Source organism: Balaenoptera physalus (assembly GCF_965194825.1).
Source record: "Balaenoptera physalus genome assembly, chromosome: 13".
NCBI classification, from domain to species: Eukaryota; Metazoa; Chordata; class Mammalia; order Artiodactyla; family Balaenopteridae; genus Balaenoptera; species Balaenoptera physalus.
The window spans coordinates 63338740-63358605 of record NC_138892.1 but is presented as its reverse complement, the minus strand read 5'-3'; the positions used below and the strand labels follow the sequence as shown (position 1 = coordinate 63358605).

The following is a 19866-nucleotide window of genomic DNA, read 5'->3' as shown; positions in this document are numbered from 1 at the left end:
ACTGAGGGCAGGGCTGGTATCTCCCCCTCTCTCTGGATCTCCCCTACCCTAGTCCTCAGGAAAGGACGATTCTGAGTGGAGGAAGGGGGCCTGTGAAGACAGAAGATGCCCCAGAGACAGGCTTGCCTCGGGCTGGGCTCTGTACCTGGTTGCCGCCAAGGCCATGGCAGGTGTACATGATGAGGGGCTTTCCTCCATTGTTATTCTCTCCCACATCCAGGCAATGATCCATGCCGAGGTTCTTGAGCTGCAGAATGTTGAGCAGAGAGGGGAACCAGGGGAGCACAGTTAGGAATTTTTTGGTTTGTGGTGTGGGATCCATCTGGAATCAATTTGCACGGCTGGATTTCTCCTCTGTGACTTTCCTCCTCTGCTCATTAAGGCAGACGCCTGAAGTGAACAGTAAAGTGAGGTGCAGAGCCCAGGGGCTGGGCAAGGTCAGGGTGGGCAACCTGCCAGGTCCCTGGGAGAAGCCCTCAGCATATGGGAATGTCCTTAAGAGCAGTGGTTCTCAAAGTGTGATCCCCAGACCATCACCTGAAGGCTTGTTAGAAATGCAAATTTTCAGGCCCCAACCCAGTCCTACTGAATCAACAGCCTGTGTCTTAACAGACCTTCCTGGTGATTCTGATGCATGTGAGTATTTGAGAACCACTGCTTAGGGGTTGTTTCCTCCTTATAAGGTTTTTAGCTCTAGAAGCCCAGGGTGGCCTCTCGGGCCTCCTCCTGGATAAGGGAGCGTGGAGAGTAAAAATCAGTTGTTTGTCATCCAGCTGCGGGGTAAATGGTCCTGAACTTCTCCCGGGGGTTCTGTGATGATGGGTAGGCACGTTGGTTCTCAAGACTCACAGCTCCATAGAAGGTGGGCTTCAGGTCAGGAACAAACATCTCTGGGTAAATGTTGTGCAGGAACCAGGAAAAGTTGCGACAGTTTAGTCGTTCCCTCAGCTGCAGTCGTTCCGAGATGTCACCGAAGGATTTCTGTCAACCAAGCCAGCCCCCTAAGGGTCAGTTCCACCAGCCTTGACCTTCTTGTCTGGGTGGAAGTAGCCCAGAGTTCCTGGGACTACTTTCTCCCAGAGTGGGTCTCCTGTTCATCCCTGCTCAGGACCAGTTGGGCCCCACATCTAATCCCAACCCCCCTGCCTTGGCTTTGGGACCCGCACCCATAGCACCACCCCCGTCTCCTGTGAACGCCCAGTTTTCTCCCAGTCTTCAATTCCCAGTTTCTCAGAGTAAAGCCATTCTTCCCCTAAGAGGTTCTTCCTCCAAATCTTTTCTCCCTCCCCTCCTAAAAGATACTGGGGCTCTCCAGGCAGGGACTACAAAGCCTCCTCTCCTCATTCTCTAGCCTCCAAAACAGAGCCTGGGCTCTAGCTCCCAAGGTCTGAGGGGCACCAGGTGGTGGAGATGGGTGGGTCTCTGTCATCAGTAAGCTCTTGGCCAGGGGCTGGGATTCTGCCCTTCTATTCATCTAAACACCTCCTGAACACCCTCCCCTCTCACCTCTCGGGCCATCTTTGCTGCCTGCAGATTCCTCCTGTAGAAAATCTCCTTGTAGCCATCCATCCAGACCTCAGCCAGGCGCACTTGGTTGCGAGCAATGACACTGATGCCCTTGGGGAAGGTGTGAGGGCTCTTGGTACGGAACACGTGGCCGACCACAGAGCAGGGGATGATCTCCAGCTGGCCCCCGCACTGCCACACCTGCCGTAAGAGGGTATGGGATGGGGTTTTCAGAGGCTGGGTGGGAAAACCTCCCCCCAAGCAGCTCTGTTCCATTCCCAGGGTGCCAGACCCCTGGTCCACAGACTCAGGGAAATGCTGCGCTCTCTCCCTGGAAAAAAAAGACACTGACCAGGCTTCTTCCCAGGCCATAACTACACAATCTCTGGCTCTCTGATGTTGGTTCACTCTGATTAAAGCAAACAGAAATTTGCAGGGTCCTGAGGGTTACCAGGGCCCACTTTGGAGAAAAGACAGTTGGCGAATTTTATGTCCATCTACCTACTGTGAGCTCTGGCCACCTGGCTTTTTGACCTGGAAATGTGATTTTATCAGCTCACACAGGTGTTACTGGAAACTCAAGCTCCTCCAAATCGAGATCAACTTGTGACCTAATCAAAGCATCAATTCATCAATTAATAGCCACCATCAGGTGGCTTGTGGTGATCACCTGGACCTTTAGCACACTAGCTTCCTTGCAGAGAGACTGAACAAAGGTCAGAGGCTCACGGACGAGCCTAGGGTCAGAACCATGGGAGTTATGGTGACTGAGCTGGTGACCCTCCTCTGTCAGAGGGCTGGTTTACGACATCCCTTCCACCTGTGTCTTCTCCTTTTTTTAGGTTTCAGATTGGGAGGTATGTTGTCATTCATTTTAGTACAGCAGCAACAGAAATACATAATCATAGCCATAGGAACAGCAGGTATCAGTGATGTGCTTGTATGTGCCAAGCACTGTGAGAGGTGACTTCATAAACAAGCTCATTTACTTGTTAATTACTCTCCACTGGATGGGGATCTGTGTAGATTTCATGAAGAGGCAAGCCTTTCTTCTAACCTAATCCTGATTTTCCTTATTCCTGGAATCCCTCAGAGTTCTGGGGCCCACCAGAATTTGGCCATCATCTTCTCCTATGGTTATGAAGAGCTTGCTGAACACAGGGGAGGGAAACTCCTAAGGCTACCAAGGCATGAGGTCTCTGACCTGGAAAGCGGAGCCTGATTTTTCCAGAAAAAGGATAGTGACTGCTTACTGACCTGTTCCACCTTCACCCTAACCCTTTTCCAACAGACATCATGAAAGATGTCACCAGTCCCCAGATGTCTGGTCCCTATTACCTCTATTATCCCTTCCCTCTGAGGAGTTCTGCCCAGTAATTTGTTCTCAGTTGTCCAATCTGACTCCCAAGGCCCTACTGCCATGGACAGGGAGGGGGCAGAGGGAAGGTGGAGCCATGACGGGAAACAGCCACCCTTCCAAGTTCAGCTGAAGAATTGATATCCCTGCCACTGCCTAAGAGACAGGTTCTCAGGCCGTCCCCTGGGACGTTGTGGTTCCCCCGCGAAGCCCTCTTCACTCTCACCCGGAAGGACATTTCCACGTTCTCCCCTCCCCAGATCTCCATCTGATTATCATAGGTACCGATGTGCTCAAAGTAGGACTTGGAGATGGAGAAGAGGCCACCAGCAAACGTCGGGGATCTGGAGAGACAGAGGGAGAAGCATGTGCATCTTCTGGGGGGAAGAGGGGCCAGAACCTGGCGTGGAAAGCTGTGAACTCACCGATGACGCCTCCTAAACTCCCTCCCTCCTCCTTTCCTCTCACCTGGGATATGCAGCCCCTCTTCCACTAACTTATGCACTTAGCAAATGCTTATTGAGCTTTTATTATGTTCTCTTCACCTTCTAAGATCAGGTTGAGGAGAGATGTAATTACCATTACTCTCTTCTAAAAGGCATTCATTCATTCATTCATTCAACCAAGGATGTGTTACACACGGGCTACCAGGACCTGCGCTACGTGTTAGTCGTACAGAGTAAAGAAAGACAGATCTTGTCCTCTGAGAGCTCAGTGTAGTAGCTGAGGGAAAAGCCACAATCGTTTGCTTTTTGGCAGCAAAGTTCCTAAAGCATAGTAGATACTCGGTTATCAGAAGCTATGTGAAATTGTTTTTGGACATAGGTGCTCCCAGAAACAGAGTAGGAAGCGAGGTGAAATTAAGCTCAACTTGGACTACTACAGGGAGCATTTGGAGGCTACAACAAGATTCTGGCTTTCAGACAAAGGCAGGGAGGCACAGACCCATGTTTAGATAAATTGACGAAAACATCTAGAACTTAGATACCACGCTGCTCATGAGAGGGGCTGGGCTAAGGGTTGAAGGCAGGGGTGGGAGACAGGGCAGGAGTGCACCCAGATCATTAGCTGTTGGCCTTTGTGCCACGCCAGGCTGGCTTGGACGGGGCTTTGCTGCCCTCAGTGAGTGGCTCCACGTGGCACAACCAAGCAGAAACCTTCTCTGTCAGCCCAGAACCGGTCAAGGTGCTTCACACACAGCAGGGGCTCAATCAGTGTTCACTGGACTGCCTGGTCAAGGCGACTACCCAGGACCCTGGTGTTACCCTATGGCTGTTCTCGTCGCCCTGAAGTTGGGTCCTGCAGCCACTTTCTGGAAGGAATTTCGGTTGGGAAACCCTCAAGCTCAGGCAAGCTTTCTGTCACTGGTTGTGGCCTCTCTCAGGGGTTCTAAGCCAGCCCAAGTAAGGCCAGGAAAGCCTCAGAGAGTCCTGGGATTCTAGATGAGCATTTTGGAACTAACCTGCTGTTTCTTTTTTTTAAATAATTTTATTTATTTATTTGTTTTGGGCTGCATTGGGTCTTCGTTGCTGTGTGCGGGCTTTCTCTAGTTGCGACAAGCGGGGGCCACTCTTCCTTGCAGTGCGCGGGCTTCGCATTGCAGTGGCTTCTCTTGTTGTGGAGCATGGGCTCTAGGTGCATGGCCTTCAGTAGTTGTGGCACATGGGCTCAGCAGTTGTGGCTCGAGGGCTCTAGAGCACAGGCTCAGTAGTCGTGGTGCACAGGCTTAGTTGCTCCGCGGCATGTGGGATCTTCCCGGATCAGGGATAGAACCCGTGTCCCCTGCATTGGCAGGTGGATTCTTAACCACTGCACCACTGGGGAAGTCCCTAACCTGCTACTTCTTCAGGGTTTCCCCGACCTGGGTCTGTCTCTTGGCTTGAGAGGTCCCTCTGACCAAGAAGCCACTGACAAATTATCTCTGAGGATAAACTCTACATGGGGAACTTTGCTGCAGACCCACAACCAACAGGCAACCTCTGGAAACACTCTGCATTTCCTGGCCTGCTTCCTAGGGTCCCCTGGGTCCTCACCTCTCCTCTTGGCCTCCCGTTGACTTTGGGAGTGGAGGAAGGGAGGGTGCTGCCTGCAGGCCTCCTGGTGGGTACTATGCAAAGTGCCTCAGGCAAGCCCTGCACGCCACCAGGGCATTTGGACCAGGGAGCAAATTAATTCCTCAAACACTGGAGCTTTGTCTTCCAGTTGTATGGTCCTCGGACATCGGAGCGGGGGACGTCAGTGATGGGTGGGGGCCAGGTGCCCTTTCCCTGACTGTGCCACTGTGTGCCTGGCCCCCAGCTTGGGGGAAGGGGGTTTTGTTGCTGTACATCTCAAACAAAAGACATCTATGAATCAAGCAGAGGGTCTATAGGGAGTTCTAATTTCTTTTCTCTCCCCTGCCTTCTCCTTTCCCCTCTGCCCCCTCTGCTGCTTCTTCTTCTCCTTCTAAAGGCCACAGAGCAGCTGGCTGTTCAGGATCCATGGGATTCCTTCCTGTGGCCCACCCGAGCCCTCTCTACTGAGGCTCTGGGCAGCATTTCTTAGGATTTTGGCACGTGCATGGGGAGAAAGCCTTCCCTTTTATCTCTGCTCACCGTATCCCCAAACTCTGCTTCCCTCCATCCCTGGTATATATATTTGGTTGACCCTTCAGTTTCCTGGCCAGTATAGGAAAGCAATGGCACAGATAATCCAGAAGTAAAGGGTACTCTAATATAAGTCACTCCCCAACTCGGTTTAGCTGAGACGTCTGTGGTCTCTAACAACACCAACAGGCAATCTGGAGAGGGAGGGGCAGGGTGGGTGTGTGAGGGGAAGGCAAACCCAGCTGGGCATCAAACAATGGATAAACTTTCCAGCATCTGCCCTCTAGCTCAGGGGTTGGCAGACTGTGGCCTGTGGGCCAAAGCTGGCCTGGCTTTCTAAGGTTCTGGCAAAGAATGGTTTTTACGTTTTGAAAGGATTATTTTTTGTAGCTGGCAAAACCTAAAATATCTGCTATCTAGCCCTTTTCCTGAACAAGTTCAGGGCAACTGCAACACACTGTAAACTGCAGGACATTTGTCTATTTTCCTTTAATATGTTCTCAGTCTTTTCAAAGACGGTGACCTGGGTGCACACACCACCCCCTCTTATTATAATGGCTATTTTACAATGGCCTCTCCCCTCCATCTCTCTGAAAGCAGCAGTCACACCCTTCTACATGTAGGGAGGAATAAATGAGATCAGGTGTGGAAAGCCCTTAGCCCAGGGCCTGGCACACAGAAGGTGGTGAGTGAGAGCCAGCTGCTATGGTGAGAGGTAGGACAGAGCCATGTTGGGGGCACGGGCTTGGGGCCAGATTGGCGGGATGGGCACCCTTGTTCCACCACTTTCTAGTGTATAGTCTGAGGCCAACTGTTCATCACCAGGAGCCTCAGTGTTCTCACCTGCAAACCAGGCTAATCACAGTACCTACCTCATAGGGGATGACGATTAAATATGTCAAGTGCTTCACAGAGCACCTCATAAATGCTGACCTGAGATGGCCCAGGTCCCTGGGACCATGGAGACCAGGATGTGGGCCCACCAGGCTACAGTACTTACTTGATGGGGTAGGTCTCATCCTTGCGCCTCTGCTTCTCATGTAAAGGTATGGTCTCCCAGCCGAAGGTCAAGCTCCAGTCAAAGTTGCCACGACTCTGGACTCGGCCCCTCTGGACGGGCTTGGAGAACTCAAAAGTGTTCAGGTCAATAGTGACAATGTTTGGGCTCACCACCACCGTCTCGTCCTCGGCGATGCGAGCCAGGAGGGGCTCCAGCCAGCCATGGAAGCACTCACCTGCAGGTCGGCACCAGGAGACATCAGTCAGGGTCCTGCCCACAGCTGAGCCCGTGCCCTCCGCCAGTGGGGAGCCCCAGGAGGACAAGCGCCCACTCCCTAGCTGTAGACAGGGAAACACGTGCAAGCTCCACGGCCACAGAGAGTGGACAGAGATCTCCCAGGACCCTCCTACACCTGCCCTCTCCCCCCAGAAAAGGTGGAGGTGGCTTTGGAGGGGAGAATGGAGGTCTCAGGGGAGTAACATGGTGGACCCAAAGGCACAGGGAAGGCCCTGGAGGGGTGTCTTCAGGGTCTGTAGCCTATCCACTCAGTCGGCCCTCCCCACCCAAGTGTGGGTTTCACAGGCGGGTGTCCCCTCTCCCAGGGATCTCTGCACCTCATGCTTCAGCTCCAGTTGTAGAATAACCATCCCTTTGGGATTTTCAATGAACTGCACGTATGACTTGATTTAGCCTTCATTTTGTTGGTGAGTGAGGTTGGCCTCCTCACCCCACTTGATAGAAGAGAAAACTGAGGCCTGGTTAGTGGCGGGGCCAGGATGCAAATCTAGGGCTTCCGACTCCAAGGCTATAGCTTCTCAGAATATGTATCACTGCTTTTAGGGAACATTTCTTTCCCTGACAATGGTGGGGAAGTGTTTTGTTTTGGGGCAAGAAGCAGGCTTTCCTGGCCCCATGTGGCCCTGCAGGAAAGTGCCACGCCAACCAGTGCCCAGTGGCGACAGGAGGCCTCTCCGGGGGGCTGAGCTCAGAATAAGGTTCAGATGGTGGGGGGGAGGGAGGAACGGCTGGGGCTCCAGAACACACTCCCAGCAACTGTGGCGTCACCAGTTGTTTTAGGGCTGTGTGTGCCTCCGGATAACCATCCTCGGCACTGGGGTGAGAAAGGGGTAGAAGAAGCTAGGGGCGTCCCAAGCCTGCTTCGATCCTGGGACAGCAGAGCTGGAAGGTGCTCTGCTGATGCCATGGTCCCAGCTCTTCATTCTGCCAGGGAGGGAAGGGGGACAGAGCCAGGCTGGCCCTCTTCTACTCACAGTGGGCATCCAGGAAGGTGAGCACCTCCGCCTGGGCCACGCTGGCTCCCAGCAGCCGGGCGGTGATCAGCCCCTTCCGCTCCTCCTGCCGCACCACCTTCACCACCTGCAGCCGCTTCACGTACCGCTCTAGCGGCTCCTTCAAGTACTCTGGAAGGGACAGGGTCATTGTCGCCAGCTCACCACTTCGTTGCAAACCTAATCCCCCGTGTGCACCAAGTCTGGGCGCTCTCAGGCCTCCAGCAGGCCTACATTTTAACCCTCCTGCCCTCACTGCGCTGAGCAACTCCATAGAAGCCCAAGGTGTGGGGGGGGGGCGGCGGAAGGAGGAGGTCCCATGTGTGGTCCTACTGCCTGTGGCCGCCTTGCCAGGACATTCCACCGGCTCTGTTGGGCCCTTCCTGTGTCTGCTTACCGGGGCGCCTTCTCTGATGTCTGACACAGGACCTCAGAGTTGTGTTTCTTTGGTCTCAAATCAAGTGTCAACTTCTGACAAAGGCTCTCAGATGCGCCTCTTGGTCTCCGCACCCTCTCAGCCCCCCATCTTTTCAGAGCTGGGACTCGGGCCTCCCCTCCTTTCCACACCTGGGGTTGTGGCAGTCATTTCTCCCTGTCTGAGTCCCTGTCTCCCAGGCTCTTCAGAGTAAGTCTGACAGGTAGAGCGGACACAAGTGTAGATTTCTGGCTTCTGGGGCAGCAGCAAGAAGTCTTACTCTAATCCTCTTTTTTTAAAAATAAATTTATTTAGTTAGTTATTTTTGGCTGCGTTGGGTCTTTGTTGCTACGCACAGGCTTTCTCTAGTTGCGGTGAGCGGGGGCTGCTCTTCATTGCGGTGCACGGGCTTCTCATTGCGGTGGGTTCTCTTGTTGCGGAGTATGGGCTCTAGCTGCGCGGGCTTCAGTAGTTGTGGCACGTGGGCTCAGTAGTTGTGGCGCACGGGCTTAGTTGCTCCGCGGCACGTGGGATCTTCCCGGACCAGGGCTCGAACCCATGTACCCTGCATTGGCAGGCAGATTCTTAACCACTGCGCCACCAGGGAAGTCCCTACTCTAATCCTCTTTATTACCTCCTCTGCACATGGAATTCTTTAGGAAGATGAAAAGATGCTGAACGGCTTTTTAATTAAATTTAAAAACCATGTACCCAGCACCTCCATGAGCCAGGCACAGTGGTGAGCCCGGCCACCCAGGGAACGGGTGGGTGACGGCAGGGTAGGTGATGAGTGACCTGCCAGAGGTGGTGCAGGGCTGGGGGAGTCTCCAGGAGGGGCAACCATCCTGAATTGGAGGGGGTGGGGAAAGCGCTTTGAAGGGAGGAGAGGTATCTGCTGAGATCTCCAGCCCCTTCTGAGAGGGGGCTCACTTCATGACTCTGTTATTTAGTCGGAAATCCTCAGAGCATTAAATATAGCCCTATTCTGAAGCAATCCACCTTGGAACATAGTCCAAATCTCAGTGATGTTTCAGTAACTGCTGTTTTGGTTTATCTGTGCCACTGTTCTGTTCCCCACTGTGCAGAATGGAGTTGCCTATGGTTTCAGAAGTGGCGGCGCGGGGCAGGTGTGACGGCTGACTGTGTCCTTTCTCTTGAGGGCTGTGGGATCGGCCCAGAGCTTAGGCCTCGCTCTCAACGCAGTGTCACACAAACTGGGGTCCAAAGTCAGTTTTGTGAGGGCGCGATTGATCTCTCGCTCTACTCGTTTTGTTTTTCTTTTTGGCCACACCGCGTAGAATGCGGGATCTTAGTTCCCCCACCAGGGATCGAACCCGGGCCCCCTGCAGTGGAAACTCGGACTCTTAAGCACGGGACCGCCAGGGAAGTCACTCTCCCTCTACTTTGACACACTCACAAACACACACACCCACACCCACACACACAGTGCCCAAATACTTGAGCACTACTATGTGCCACTCATGGAACTAGGTGCTTCCATGTTGACTTTCTTATTTAATCTTCTCTGTGAAGATTAAGGCGCTATGAAATAGGGAGTATTGTCCCCAATGTTTATAAGTCAAAATTAGCCTCATTTGGCAGCTTCAGCCCAGCACTCACTTAGCAAACACCTGTGAACACGCTGCCAGGTGCCAGCCGCTATCCTGGGCAGGGAGGGCCGGGGTCTGGGTCCTGCCTTCACGGAGCTCCTAGGCCCATCCTCCAAGTCCAGCCCCGAGTGCTGGCTCTTACAGGGAGGTGGGGGGATCCCTGTGTGGGAGTCTTACCTTCTCGGCGTGGCTGACGGCGGACGTTTCCCCTGAGAACATAACTGTGCTTACAGGAAGTTCATGGTGGTGGAGATAACCCAGGGACAAAACATCATAGGAAGTGGGTTTTGTGGTAAGAGCTTGCCAAGCATTGAGCTGTGAACGTCAGGGCAGCCTGAGCTCTACAGAGCCCTTCTCCCACGCCTTCCCTCCAATCTCGGGTGTCTAGGCGGGACCTGGGAATTCTGAGCGTGAGCCTCAGGTCCTCTGATGGGGGTGAGATAGCTCTCCTAAGTTATGCCCCTCCCTGGACCCACTGGACATAAACCCAAGAGCTGAGTACAGCAGAGCCGAGTGTGGAAAGACAGACGGGCCCAACCATTCTCCCTTATGTCCCCCAGACGAGAGCCTCCTCATTTAGGTTCAACACCACACCACCCCAGCCCGGCTTCATTCCTCACGACTGGAGTCTATGAGACTCCTGTGACCTCCCACACACATGCCTTACTCAGTCCCATGTTTGAAATACCATCTATATGCAGATGCTCCTGGGCCTTTTTTCCTGGCCTTGCCATCTTCACTTGGATGTCTAACAAAACCACAAACCTAACACACCTGAAACGGAGCCCCAGATTTCTTCCCTACCTGCCCTCCCAGCCTCCCCCCATGTAAATACATGGTACCGGCATCCCTCCAGCTGCTCTAAACTAGGAATCGTGCTGGATTCTCCCCCTCCACAAACAGTCCTTCAGCAAATACGGCCACAGTTCTCTCTCTCCATCCCCACCGTCACTGCAGCAATCATGTCTTAACTGGTCTCCCGGCCTCTACTCTACACTCCTCTTCCCAATCTACTTGTGACACAGCAGCCACGGTGAGTTCTCTCTTAAAACTATAAATCACATCATGTCACTATGGTGGTTTAAAATTGCACTTAAAAAACGAATCCAGGAGACTTCCCTGGTGGCGCAGTGGTTAAGAATCCGCCTGCCAATGCAGGAGACGTGGGTTTGAGCCCTGGTCCGGGAAGATCCCACATGTCGCGGAGCAACTAAGCCTGTGTGCCACAACTACTGAGCCTGCGCGCTAGAGCCCGCGAGCCACAACTACTGAGCCCATGTGCCACAACTACTGAAGCCCGCATGCCTAGAGCCTGTGCTCCACAACAAGAGAAGCCACTGCAATGAGAAGCCAGCGAACCGCAACAAAGAGTAGCCCCAGGGCTTCCCTGGTGGCGCAGTGGTTGAGAATCTGCCTGCCAATGCAGGGGACACGGGTTCGAGCCCTGGTCTGGGAAGATTCCACATGCCACGGAGCAACTGGGCCCGTGAGCCACAATTACTGAGCCTGCGCGTCTGGAGCCTGTGCTCCGCAACAAGAGAGGCCGCAATGGTGAGAGGCCCGCGCACCGCGATGAAGAGTGGTCCCCACTTGCCGCAACTAGAGAAAGCCCTCGCACAGAAACGAAGACTCAACACAGTCATAAATAAATAAATAAATAAATAAAAGAACGTGAATTTCTAAAAAAAAAAAAAAAAAAAAAGAGTAGCCCCAGCTCAACGCAACTAGAGAAAGCCCGTGCACAGCAACGAAGACCCAATGCAGCCAATAAATAAATAAATAAATAAATTTATAAAAAAAAAAACAAAACGAACCCAAACAGTATGATGGTTCCTCAAAAAATTAAACAAAGAGCTACCATATGATCCAGTAATTCCACTTCTGGGTATACAGCCAAAATAATTGAAAGCAGGGACTCAAAAAAATATTTGTACAGCCATGTTGATAGCAGCATTATTCACAATAGTCAAAAATGTGGAAACGATCCAAATGTCCATGGGTGGATGAATGAATAAACAAATGTGATCTACACAAACAATGGCATACTCAGCCTTAAAAAGGAAGCAAATTCTGACATGTGACAACATGGATGAACCTTGAAGACATTATGCTAAGTGAAATAAGCCAGACACAAAAGGTCACATACTGTAGTGATACCACCTACACAAGGTACCTCCAGTAGTAAAATTCATAGACAGAAAGTGGAATGGGGGTTGCCAGGGGTTGGGGGGCTAGGGAATGGGGAGTTATTGTTTAATGGGCATAGAGTTTCAATTTGGGAAGATGAAAGAGTTCTGGTGATGGTTTCACAACAATGAGAATGTATTTAATGCCACTGAATGGTACACTTAAAACCCGTTAAGATGGTAAATTTTATGTATATTTTACCACACACATTCAAAAATCCAAACGCTACTGCTTAAAAAGGTCTTGTGATTCAGTTCTGCTCACCTTTGTAAACTCACTTTGTACCAGTGCTGTTTCTGCTTCCTTGCTCGCTTCTCTGCAGCCATTCTGGCCTTATTTCTGCCCCATTAACACACTAAGCCTCAGGGCCTTTGCGCTGGCTGTTCCCTTTGTGGGGGGCACTCAGAGTAGCCTTTCTTGGCTACTCTGACTAAAAAAGCTGCCTAATTACTGAGTAGCCCATCACCTGCATTCTTAGTTTTCTTCTAATTTAATTTCTTCATAGCACTTATTATCTGCAATTATTTATTTTCTGTCTCTCCCATTAAAAAAGTAAGCTCTAAAAAGACAGACACCTTGTTCAACTGTTCACTGTTATACCCCTGGAGCCTGCCCAGGGTCTGGTGCTCAGTAGGTAAGTGATAAACACTTATTAAGCACATCAGTGAACTGCCTTTATTTATGCTTCTCTTGTGGACTCTCCCCCTCTTCTTTGGCTGCTGAAAAATCTAGAAAAGAAAAACAAAACAGAAAGCCTTTCCTGTAGGGAGGACTTCCTCTCTTAACTTTCCCTCTCTCATTTTATGCTGTTTTCATTTCATGCCCATCTATACTCTATCCAGCCTCAAATCGAACTGCAATGGGGAAATTTTTCTTGATCAATCCTTTTGCAAGGAGAAGAGGAGAAAGGAACGAGTGTAACATCCTTTGGGCGTATTCTACAATCCTCCTGCCCAGATGGAACATTTAGACACTGGGCTATATTTTCGAACCCAAATCAAGACTCATTATCGGCCTCTTTCCATCTCCAAGCGTGAGGATTAAACTGGCAGGTGAAACTGACAGGCGGGAATAGCAGAATTTCTTTATGGGGAAGAAAATATTGAATGGAAACTTTCCTAGAAAATCCAGGACATAGAGTTACTACAGAGACATCTTCCTATATTACAAAACAAGGACAGAGGTAAGAGATAGCAGTAATGAAGCAACTTTACCTGTTAGAATAGACACTGGAAGTTGTAATTCAACTAGAATTGGAGGCTTTGAATAATTCCTGACTTGCATTACTGGTGTCTCTTGGGAGTTGAGGGGGCCACGAGAGGAACTGCCACTCACTTCAGTTCTGACCAGCCAGCGGAGACGGCACTGGGCGAAATCGTGGGCTAATCCAAAGTGCTCCCAGTGTCTCCTCCCCTGCGTTTCTCACAGTGTGTTTCCTGACTTTAGGGCCGCCCCTCTTCTCCTTTGGGCTAATCCAAAGTGCGCAGGAGGGAGGCGTAGGTTCTCCTACTCAGCCTCCCTGCCAAGGGCAGGGCAGGGCTTTGGACAAGGGGTTGCCCTGTTTGAGGCATGGTAGACTGACAGGCTTGGGGGGGCCAGTTTTTAGGAGCTTGTGGAATGTGCCAGACCAAGAGTGGACCTCGGCTGCTGACCTGGCCACGCAGGAGGGAAGTCTGTGCCTGGGGACGGACTGTGAAGTGGGAAAGAAAAAGTTCCCCAGCCTGGCACAGGGCCCCTTTCTGATACCTGCCCCCCAGTATCAAACGCCCGTACACTTGTGGTCAAACCGTGCTGCCGGGCACCTGGATAGGACGACAGAGAGCAAAGACATCGAATTTCAGCAGACACAGCCATTGTTTGTGTGTGTGTATAATGAGAGCCGGGTGATCTGATCAAACGGTCAAAGGTGTGGGAAATTTTATCCCACCGTGGACTGCAGAGATTTCTGACCATGGATCTGAGGGTATTTTTCTTTCTTTGCTGAACTGAACATTGCTGAAAGTATCTCTAGAGTCCCAAAGCCCTCAAGGTAGGGTGGTTTATCCTGGGGTCCACAAATTCCCTGGAATTACATGCACAAATGTGGGTGTGTGCACACTTGTGGCAGTTGTGCACTGTTCTAGAGAGAGGGGCATAGCTTTTAACAGAGTGTCTAAGGAGGCCAGGACGCAGGAAATTAAGAATGGCTGGTTTCGGTTTTTCAGGCAGGTGATTCTGAGATGCTGGAGTTGGCTGTATGAGAGAGTCCAGGGCAACAAGGGAGAGGCCACCAGAAGGAACGGGAACAGGTCTGGTGGCCTGAGAGGGACTGGCTCTTTGCCAAGCCCACCCTACTAGGCACAGGCCACTCTGCCCTTTCAAAGCTGTCCGTGGCAGCCTGGCACTATGTCACTGGCTGGCCTGGTCAGAGGAACTGCCCAACTGTGCCTTAGGGATGTACACAATTCTGAGTGACAAGTTAAAACTGTTTAGAACTTCTACCACATGGGATTCAAGGGAAGAAGCTTCTGAGGGATGGGCCGCTCAGGGTTGTGGGGAGAAGGGTAATGAGAGAGCCCAGTTTGAGAGGAAGGGCAGCTGATACATTGGTTCCCACTCCTTACAACCATTCTACTGCTACTGAGATTCCCTGGAGGCCATTCTCAAGCCCCAACCCTCTCGCCAAACTCTGCCCCCCCCTTTCCAGAAGCTAATCTCTCTGCTCCTTATCCACCAGACCCTTTCACTGCATCGCTGATACTTGTCTGCTTTTGCTTTGTAAGTGCTGCTAGGTGTCTGTCCTTCCTGGGGAAATGGGAGCTCCCTGAAGAAATGGACTCAACAGTGCCCATACTCAGCTCCTCCTCCCACTGCCCTCCCCAGCCCTAGTCCTCTTACCCAGAGGGCAGGAGGGGGCTGGGGGAGAGGAGGGGGCGTCAGCAGCTCCACTGGAGGGGCCGCACAGTTCCTGCCCTCAATACAGGAGCGTGGGCACAGGAAGCCAACCTGGGAGAGCCCCAGCCCCCATGTGCCACCTGGGAGGAGGGCTCAGCTCCTGGAGGACCCCAGTCTACCGAGGCATGGGTCCCGCAGTCCCTTTCCTAGTTCTGGCCCCGGCATCCCATGCTCAAGTGATTTATGAACCTCCCCCTTGGACTCGGGGTCCTCTTCCTCTCTTCCTGACCATTACCCTCCCCAAAGCTGCCATCCTTCTGAGATAAGGTCACTCTCCAGCTTAAGCACCTTCAATGATACCTCATTTTATTTTCCCCCCCCAAATAAATACTTTTAGCATGGCATGGATTTCATTCAACATCATTTCCCACAGCACAGACACACTGATGTCTCTAGGGCTCTGCTGATGCTGTTCTCTCTTCCGGGACTGCCCTTTAACACCTCTTCTCTCCCTAAACACTCGGGCTTTCAGGCGCCGCTCTAATCCGGCCTCCATGGGGGACCGCCCCAACCATGCCACACAGAAATAACACCTCCCATAGCGCCTTGCTCCCATACAAAGAATAAAATGAAACTAATGCACACGGAGCTCTTACTTGAGACTAAGTGCTCTGCAGCGCATGAATGATCTCATTTACCACCTATCTCTGAGCCCTCGGCCACCACTGTCTTCATTTTTAGAAGAGGGGACTGAGGCTCAGAGAGGCTAAGTGTCTTGCCCAAGGTCACAGAGCTAGGAAGAGTCAGAGCTGGGACTTGAGTTCCTGGGTGTCAGACTCTCAAGTCCACGCACTTTCACGTCCGTTGGGGTGTGTTGCAGGCCACACCATTGTGGTTGGTGTTGTTAGCAGTCATCTGACTACGAGGGCTGTCAGCCTACTCAGGGCAAGATCTGTCTCATTTGTTATTTGTCTTCTCTTTTGGCCACGTGGCACGTGGGATCTTAGTTCCCTGACCAGGGATTGAACCTGCGCCCCCTGCATTGGCGACGTGGAGTCTTAACCACTGGACCGCCAGGGAAGTCCCTCATTTGTCATTTGTCATACTATTCCCTATGCCTAAGTCAATGCCAGGCACAAAGTACTCTGTAGATGTTTCTGGAATTGCTTTGAATGGTGGAAGTTTGGCGAGCAACCTCACTTGTGTATTACCAACTATAGCAAAGGGCTTCTGAGGTGGAATCTTCAAGAGCAAAGGAATGGTCCGGCAGGTAGGAAACAGAGGGAAGGTTGTCCCCACCCTCTGCCCTGCCCTGACCTCTCCCGGCATTTCTAACTTGGGGTTGGGCTTGGCAGCTCTAAGGGAGTCCTTGAAGCCAGAACTGCTAAGCTTTTGGAGCTTTGGGGGTAAAAATGTGAATGAAGCTTGGGCTCTAGAAATGTGGTCTACCTGCTCCCTGGCCCGCACCTGCCTTCTTCCTGCTCCTAGCCTCTATGATGAACTGTGATGCCAGACAACAGGCCGTGAGGCAGTGCCTGTTCCCTCAGGAGCACCTGCCCTCTTTCACAGAATACCGGGGAGACCCCAGGCCTCTCCTTGGGGGGCCCCCTAGCCTCACCTTCCGTGCTGGCATCATCCACCAGAATGATCTCCTTCAGCAGGATGGCTGGGGTGGTGTGCAGGACGCTGTACACCGTCCGCAGCAGCGTGGACCAGGCCTCGTTGTGGAACACAATGATGACGCTGGTGGCAGGCAGTGGGGGGCAGCGCCGGAACTTCTGGTCCACACATCTGCAAGGATGAACGTGTAGATACAGCTCTCCAGGTCCCCGGGAGTTCCGGGGGCAGGGAGGGCTCGGTCCACAGATTCCTATAACCATCCTTTGCTCCTTGGATCCCCCAGCCTCCATTCCCCACTGGAGCTGGGAATAGCTGCTCCCTGTTTCCAGCTTCCCCGCTATTTGCCACCTACTCTGAGCCTCTGCACAGGTCCTAACCAACCCACTCCAAGACCTGTCTCCCCCAGAGCTGGCTCGGTGCCCCAGCGGTGATGCCGAGGGCATCCCCCTCACTTCTCTCATCTGCTCTAGGAGTTCCCAGGGCTGACTCTCTCTTTCTCAGTGATATGTGTGCTGCATAAAGTGTAATCCAATCCAGAGGTCCCAGAGGGGAAGTAATAAAAGGCAACTCTGACATCTGAGAAAAGTGACTACAATCTCCGTACTCAATGAGAGGAAAAGGCTTTTCTCTTTACAATGTACAGTTTCTCTCTGATCCATTTCCTCATGAATTCCCTGGAATCTGATACTATTATCACAAACAATTTCCTGTGACCTTTTCTCTATCCTCATCCACTCCAGCCACTCTGTGGCACTGGCCACACTGCCACTCTCTCTGACACGCCATCTTGGCTGGGGGCAGGAATGTGTGAATGCTGGATCTCAAGGAGTCATGTGGCCTAATGCCCTTTTCTTTTTTTAATCATTATAGTTTTTTAAAAAAAATATTTATTCATTTATTTTGTTGCAACAGGTCTTAGTTGCAGCTTGTGGGCTCCTTAGTTGTGGCACATGGGCTCCTTGGTGCAGCAGGCGGGCTCCTTAGTTGTGGCATGTGAACTCTTAATTGCGGCATGCATGAGGGATATAGTTCCCTGACCAGGGATCAAACCCAGGCCCTCTGCATTGGGAGCGTGGAGTCTTAACCACTGCGCCACCAGGGAAGTCCCCTGATGCCCTTTCTTAACCCCCTCTGCTGATCAGAGAGATTTCTCAGGGGCCTCCCAGAGGAGACTCTCAGAGTTCCTCCACTGGCTGCCCTCACACCCACCGCCCTTCCCTGCTAGGAGCCCTGATAACTTGGGGTGGTTCCATGTTCTAGGCCTCCAATACTTGGTCCTAGTCTGAGGAACCCCAGGTTCAAAGTCCTAAAGAATCACGAACTTGAGGACGGGAACGGCCATGTGAGAAAAGGCTAAAAAGGGTATTACTCTTGAGTTGGGAATGACAAAGTCTACAGGAGAAAGACACAAAATCTTTGACATGAGGACAGTATGAACACAGACTGAAGTGGCTACGGCTCAAAGATCTACGAACTGGTTCATTGCCCGGGATTGAAAGTACAAACAGCTTCAAATAAAGATTGGAATGAATTCTTGGCCCTGTGAGTCTTCACTGAAAGAAACCAGGAGGTGTGGGGATAATCTTGACCACCAGGGCTGCTGTAAATGCCCTTTGCCAAGAGCTCAGCAGGCCTCAGCATAGGACAAGGCCACTGAATATGTGGCCTGCAGTCAGGCCTTCCCAGTCACCCCTAGGCCAGGTCTGGTCCCAGCCCGGACAGAGTTCCTTTTCCTGTATCCTGTCACCTTCACAATCGTGTTTCACTCTCACAGGTCTCCCTGAGCCTCTGGCCTGACCATAATATGAACCCCACACAAAATCTTTGACATGAGGATACAAAATCTTTTTGTATCAAAAGATACAGAATCTTTTGTGCCCTGGGATAAGGGCAATTGATTAGGAAAAGTGAGGCCTTAGAGGAAATCCTTGCCCATACTCTAAAATCCCTGTCAGCCCTTTACCTGGCACTCAGCCCGTGGCCATGGCCATACCAGCCACGCCTTTGGCAGAGCCCTGGCCTCACCCCAGGACACGGCGCCACTTACTCAGGGGGTCGAGTGTCCGGCCCCAGGGCCCTCTGCAGGGAGATGCGGTCACTGGCAAAGGCATTGAAGCAGTGCTTCTTATAGCCCTCTTTCTTTTCCTGGGTCTCCTGGGGCGTCCAATGTTTCTTCTGAAATGCTTTCCCATCTGCCCCCGGGCCATTGGGGTCCTGTGGTGGCCGTTCCCAGAAGGGCTTCAGCTCAGCTGGGGCATAGAACTCGGGGAGGCAGGTCCGGTTTGTGGAGGCCAGTGTCTGCTGGGGCTCCGGAGCCCTGATCTGGAACCTGGGCATTGAATCCCTAAGGTTGTGCACGGCCCCCAGCATGAGGTCCAGGACATGATCCTTCTGGCTCACCAAGGACTTCAGCCATGGTTTCTCTGTGGCCTGCTCCCTGCCGCTGACATCCCTCTGCAGGATGAAGAGGAAGAGCACGAAGGCGCTGCCCGCCATGGCCAGGCGCACGGCTATGTGGCGTCTGCGGAGTAGCCTCATCCTCGGGAACCAATGGGAACCCCGGCTGGGTCAGCTCCAAGCGCTGGCCCGGCCCTGGAAATAGCCTGATGGGTCGTGGTGGCCACACCCTGGGGCCTCGGCCTGAGAAGCGGGGGATGAGAGAGAGAAATGAGCCAAGGCAGTGGTGGGGAGGGAGTCGGGGGATTCGGGGTTCACGTCCAGGCTCTGCTGCTGAATGGTGACATCACCTTAGCCCAGCCACGTCACTTTCCTGCACCTAAATTTCCTCCATCCAGAAAATGAGGAAAATGGACTCTGTTTCTTTTCTGCCCTAAGATTCTGACATTCATGGATCTAGAATAATTGGAACACTGAAACTCTACATGAAGAGATTTAATCAACTTAACCACTTTGAGAAACAATTTGGCATTCTCTAGAAAAATTTAAAACGTACATACCCTATGACCCCACAATTCCTCTCCTGGTTTTATATCCCAGATAAACTCTGGCGCACATATGCCAGGAGGCATGCACAAGAACGTTTCTAGCAGCACTGACGAAAAAGGCAAAAATCAGAAACAATCCAAATGTCTGTCAGCGTTATAATGAGTAAATAGCGTGAAATATCCACAGCACAGAGGACTGCACAGCAGTGACAAAGAATGAACCACTTCTACAAGCCACAACTTGGATGCAATGTTGAGTGAAAAAAATCACGTTGCAGAAAGATACATCCAGTGCTCGCTTCTGCAGCACATATACTAAAATTGGAATGATACAGAGAAGATTAGCATGGCCCCTGTGCAAGGATGACATGCAAATTTGTGAAACGTTCCGTATTTTTTGCAGCACTATTTACAATAGCCAGGACATGGAAGCAACCTAAGTGTCCATCGACAGATGAATGGATAAAGAAGATGTGGC

General features: G+C 51.8%; 1 protein-coding gene and 1 pseudogene across 6 annotated transcripts in view; one reads left to right on the top strand and one right to left on the bottom strand.

The window, feature by feature from the left end:
- Window positions 1-19866, bottom strand: part of GALNT6 (polypeptide N-acetylgalactosaminyltransferase 6) — a 34666-nt gene that overhangs the window by 3931 nt on the left and 10869 nt on the right. For all 5 annotated transcript variants that reach the window (XM_082421371.1, XM_082421369.1, XM_082421372.1 and 2 more), the window contains 8 exons: window positions 18491-19083; window positions 16442-16614; window positions 7720-7869; window positions 6449-6683; window positions 3090-3207; window positions 1507-1707; window positions 850-981; window positions 146-247 (listed from right to left, as the gene is read on the bottom strand). In XM_082421371.1, coding sequence (XP_082277497.1) covers window positions 146-247; window positions 850-981; window positions 1507-1707; window positions 3090-3207; window positions 6449-6683; window positions 7720-7869; window positions 16442-16614; window positions 18491-18981 — 1602 coding nt within the window. In that variant the 5' untranslated portion in view covers window positions 18982-19083. The remainder of the gene's footprint in view (window positions 1-145; window positions 248-849; window positions 982-1506; window positions 1708-3089; window positions 3208-6448; window positions 6684-7719; window positions 7870-16441; window positions 16615-18490; window positions 19084-19866) is intronic.
- The window catches only part of LOC309641450 (rabankyrin-5 pseudogene), a 30649-nt pseudogene continuing 21921 nt past the window's right edge, over window positions 11139-19866 (top strand). The window contains exon 1 of the transcript XR_014268587.1: window positions 11139-11466. The product of XR_014268587.1 is annotated as a rabankyrin-5 pseudogene (transcript). The remainder of the gene's footprint in view (window positions 11467-19866) is intronic.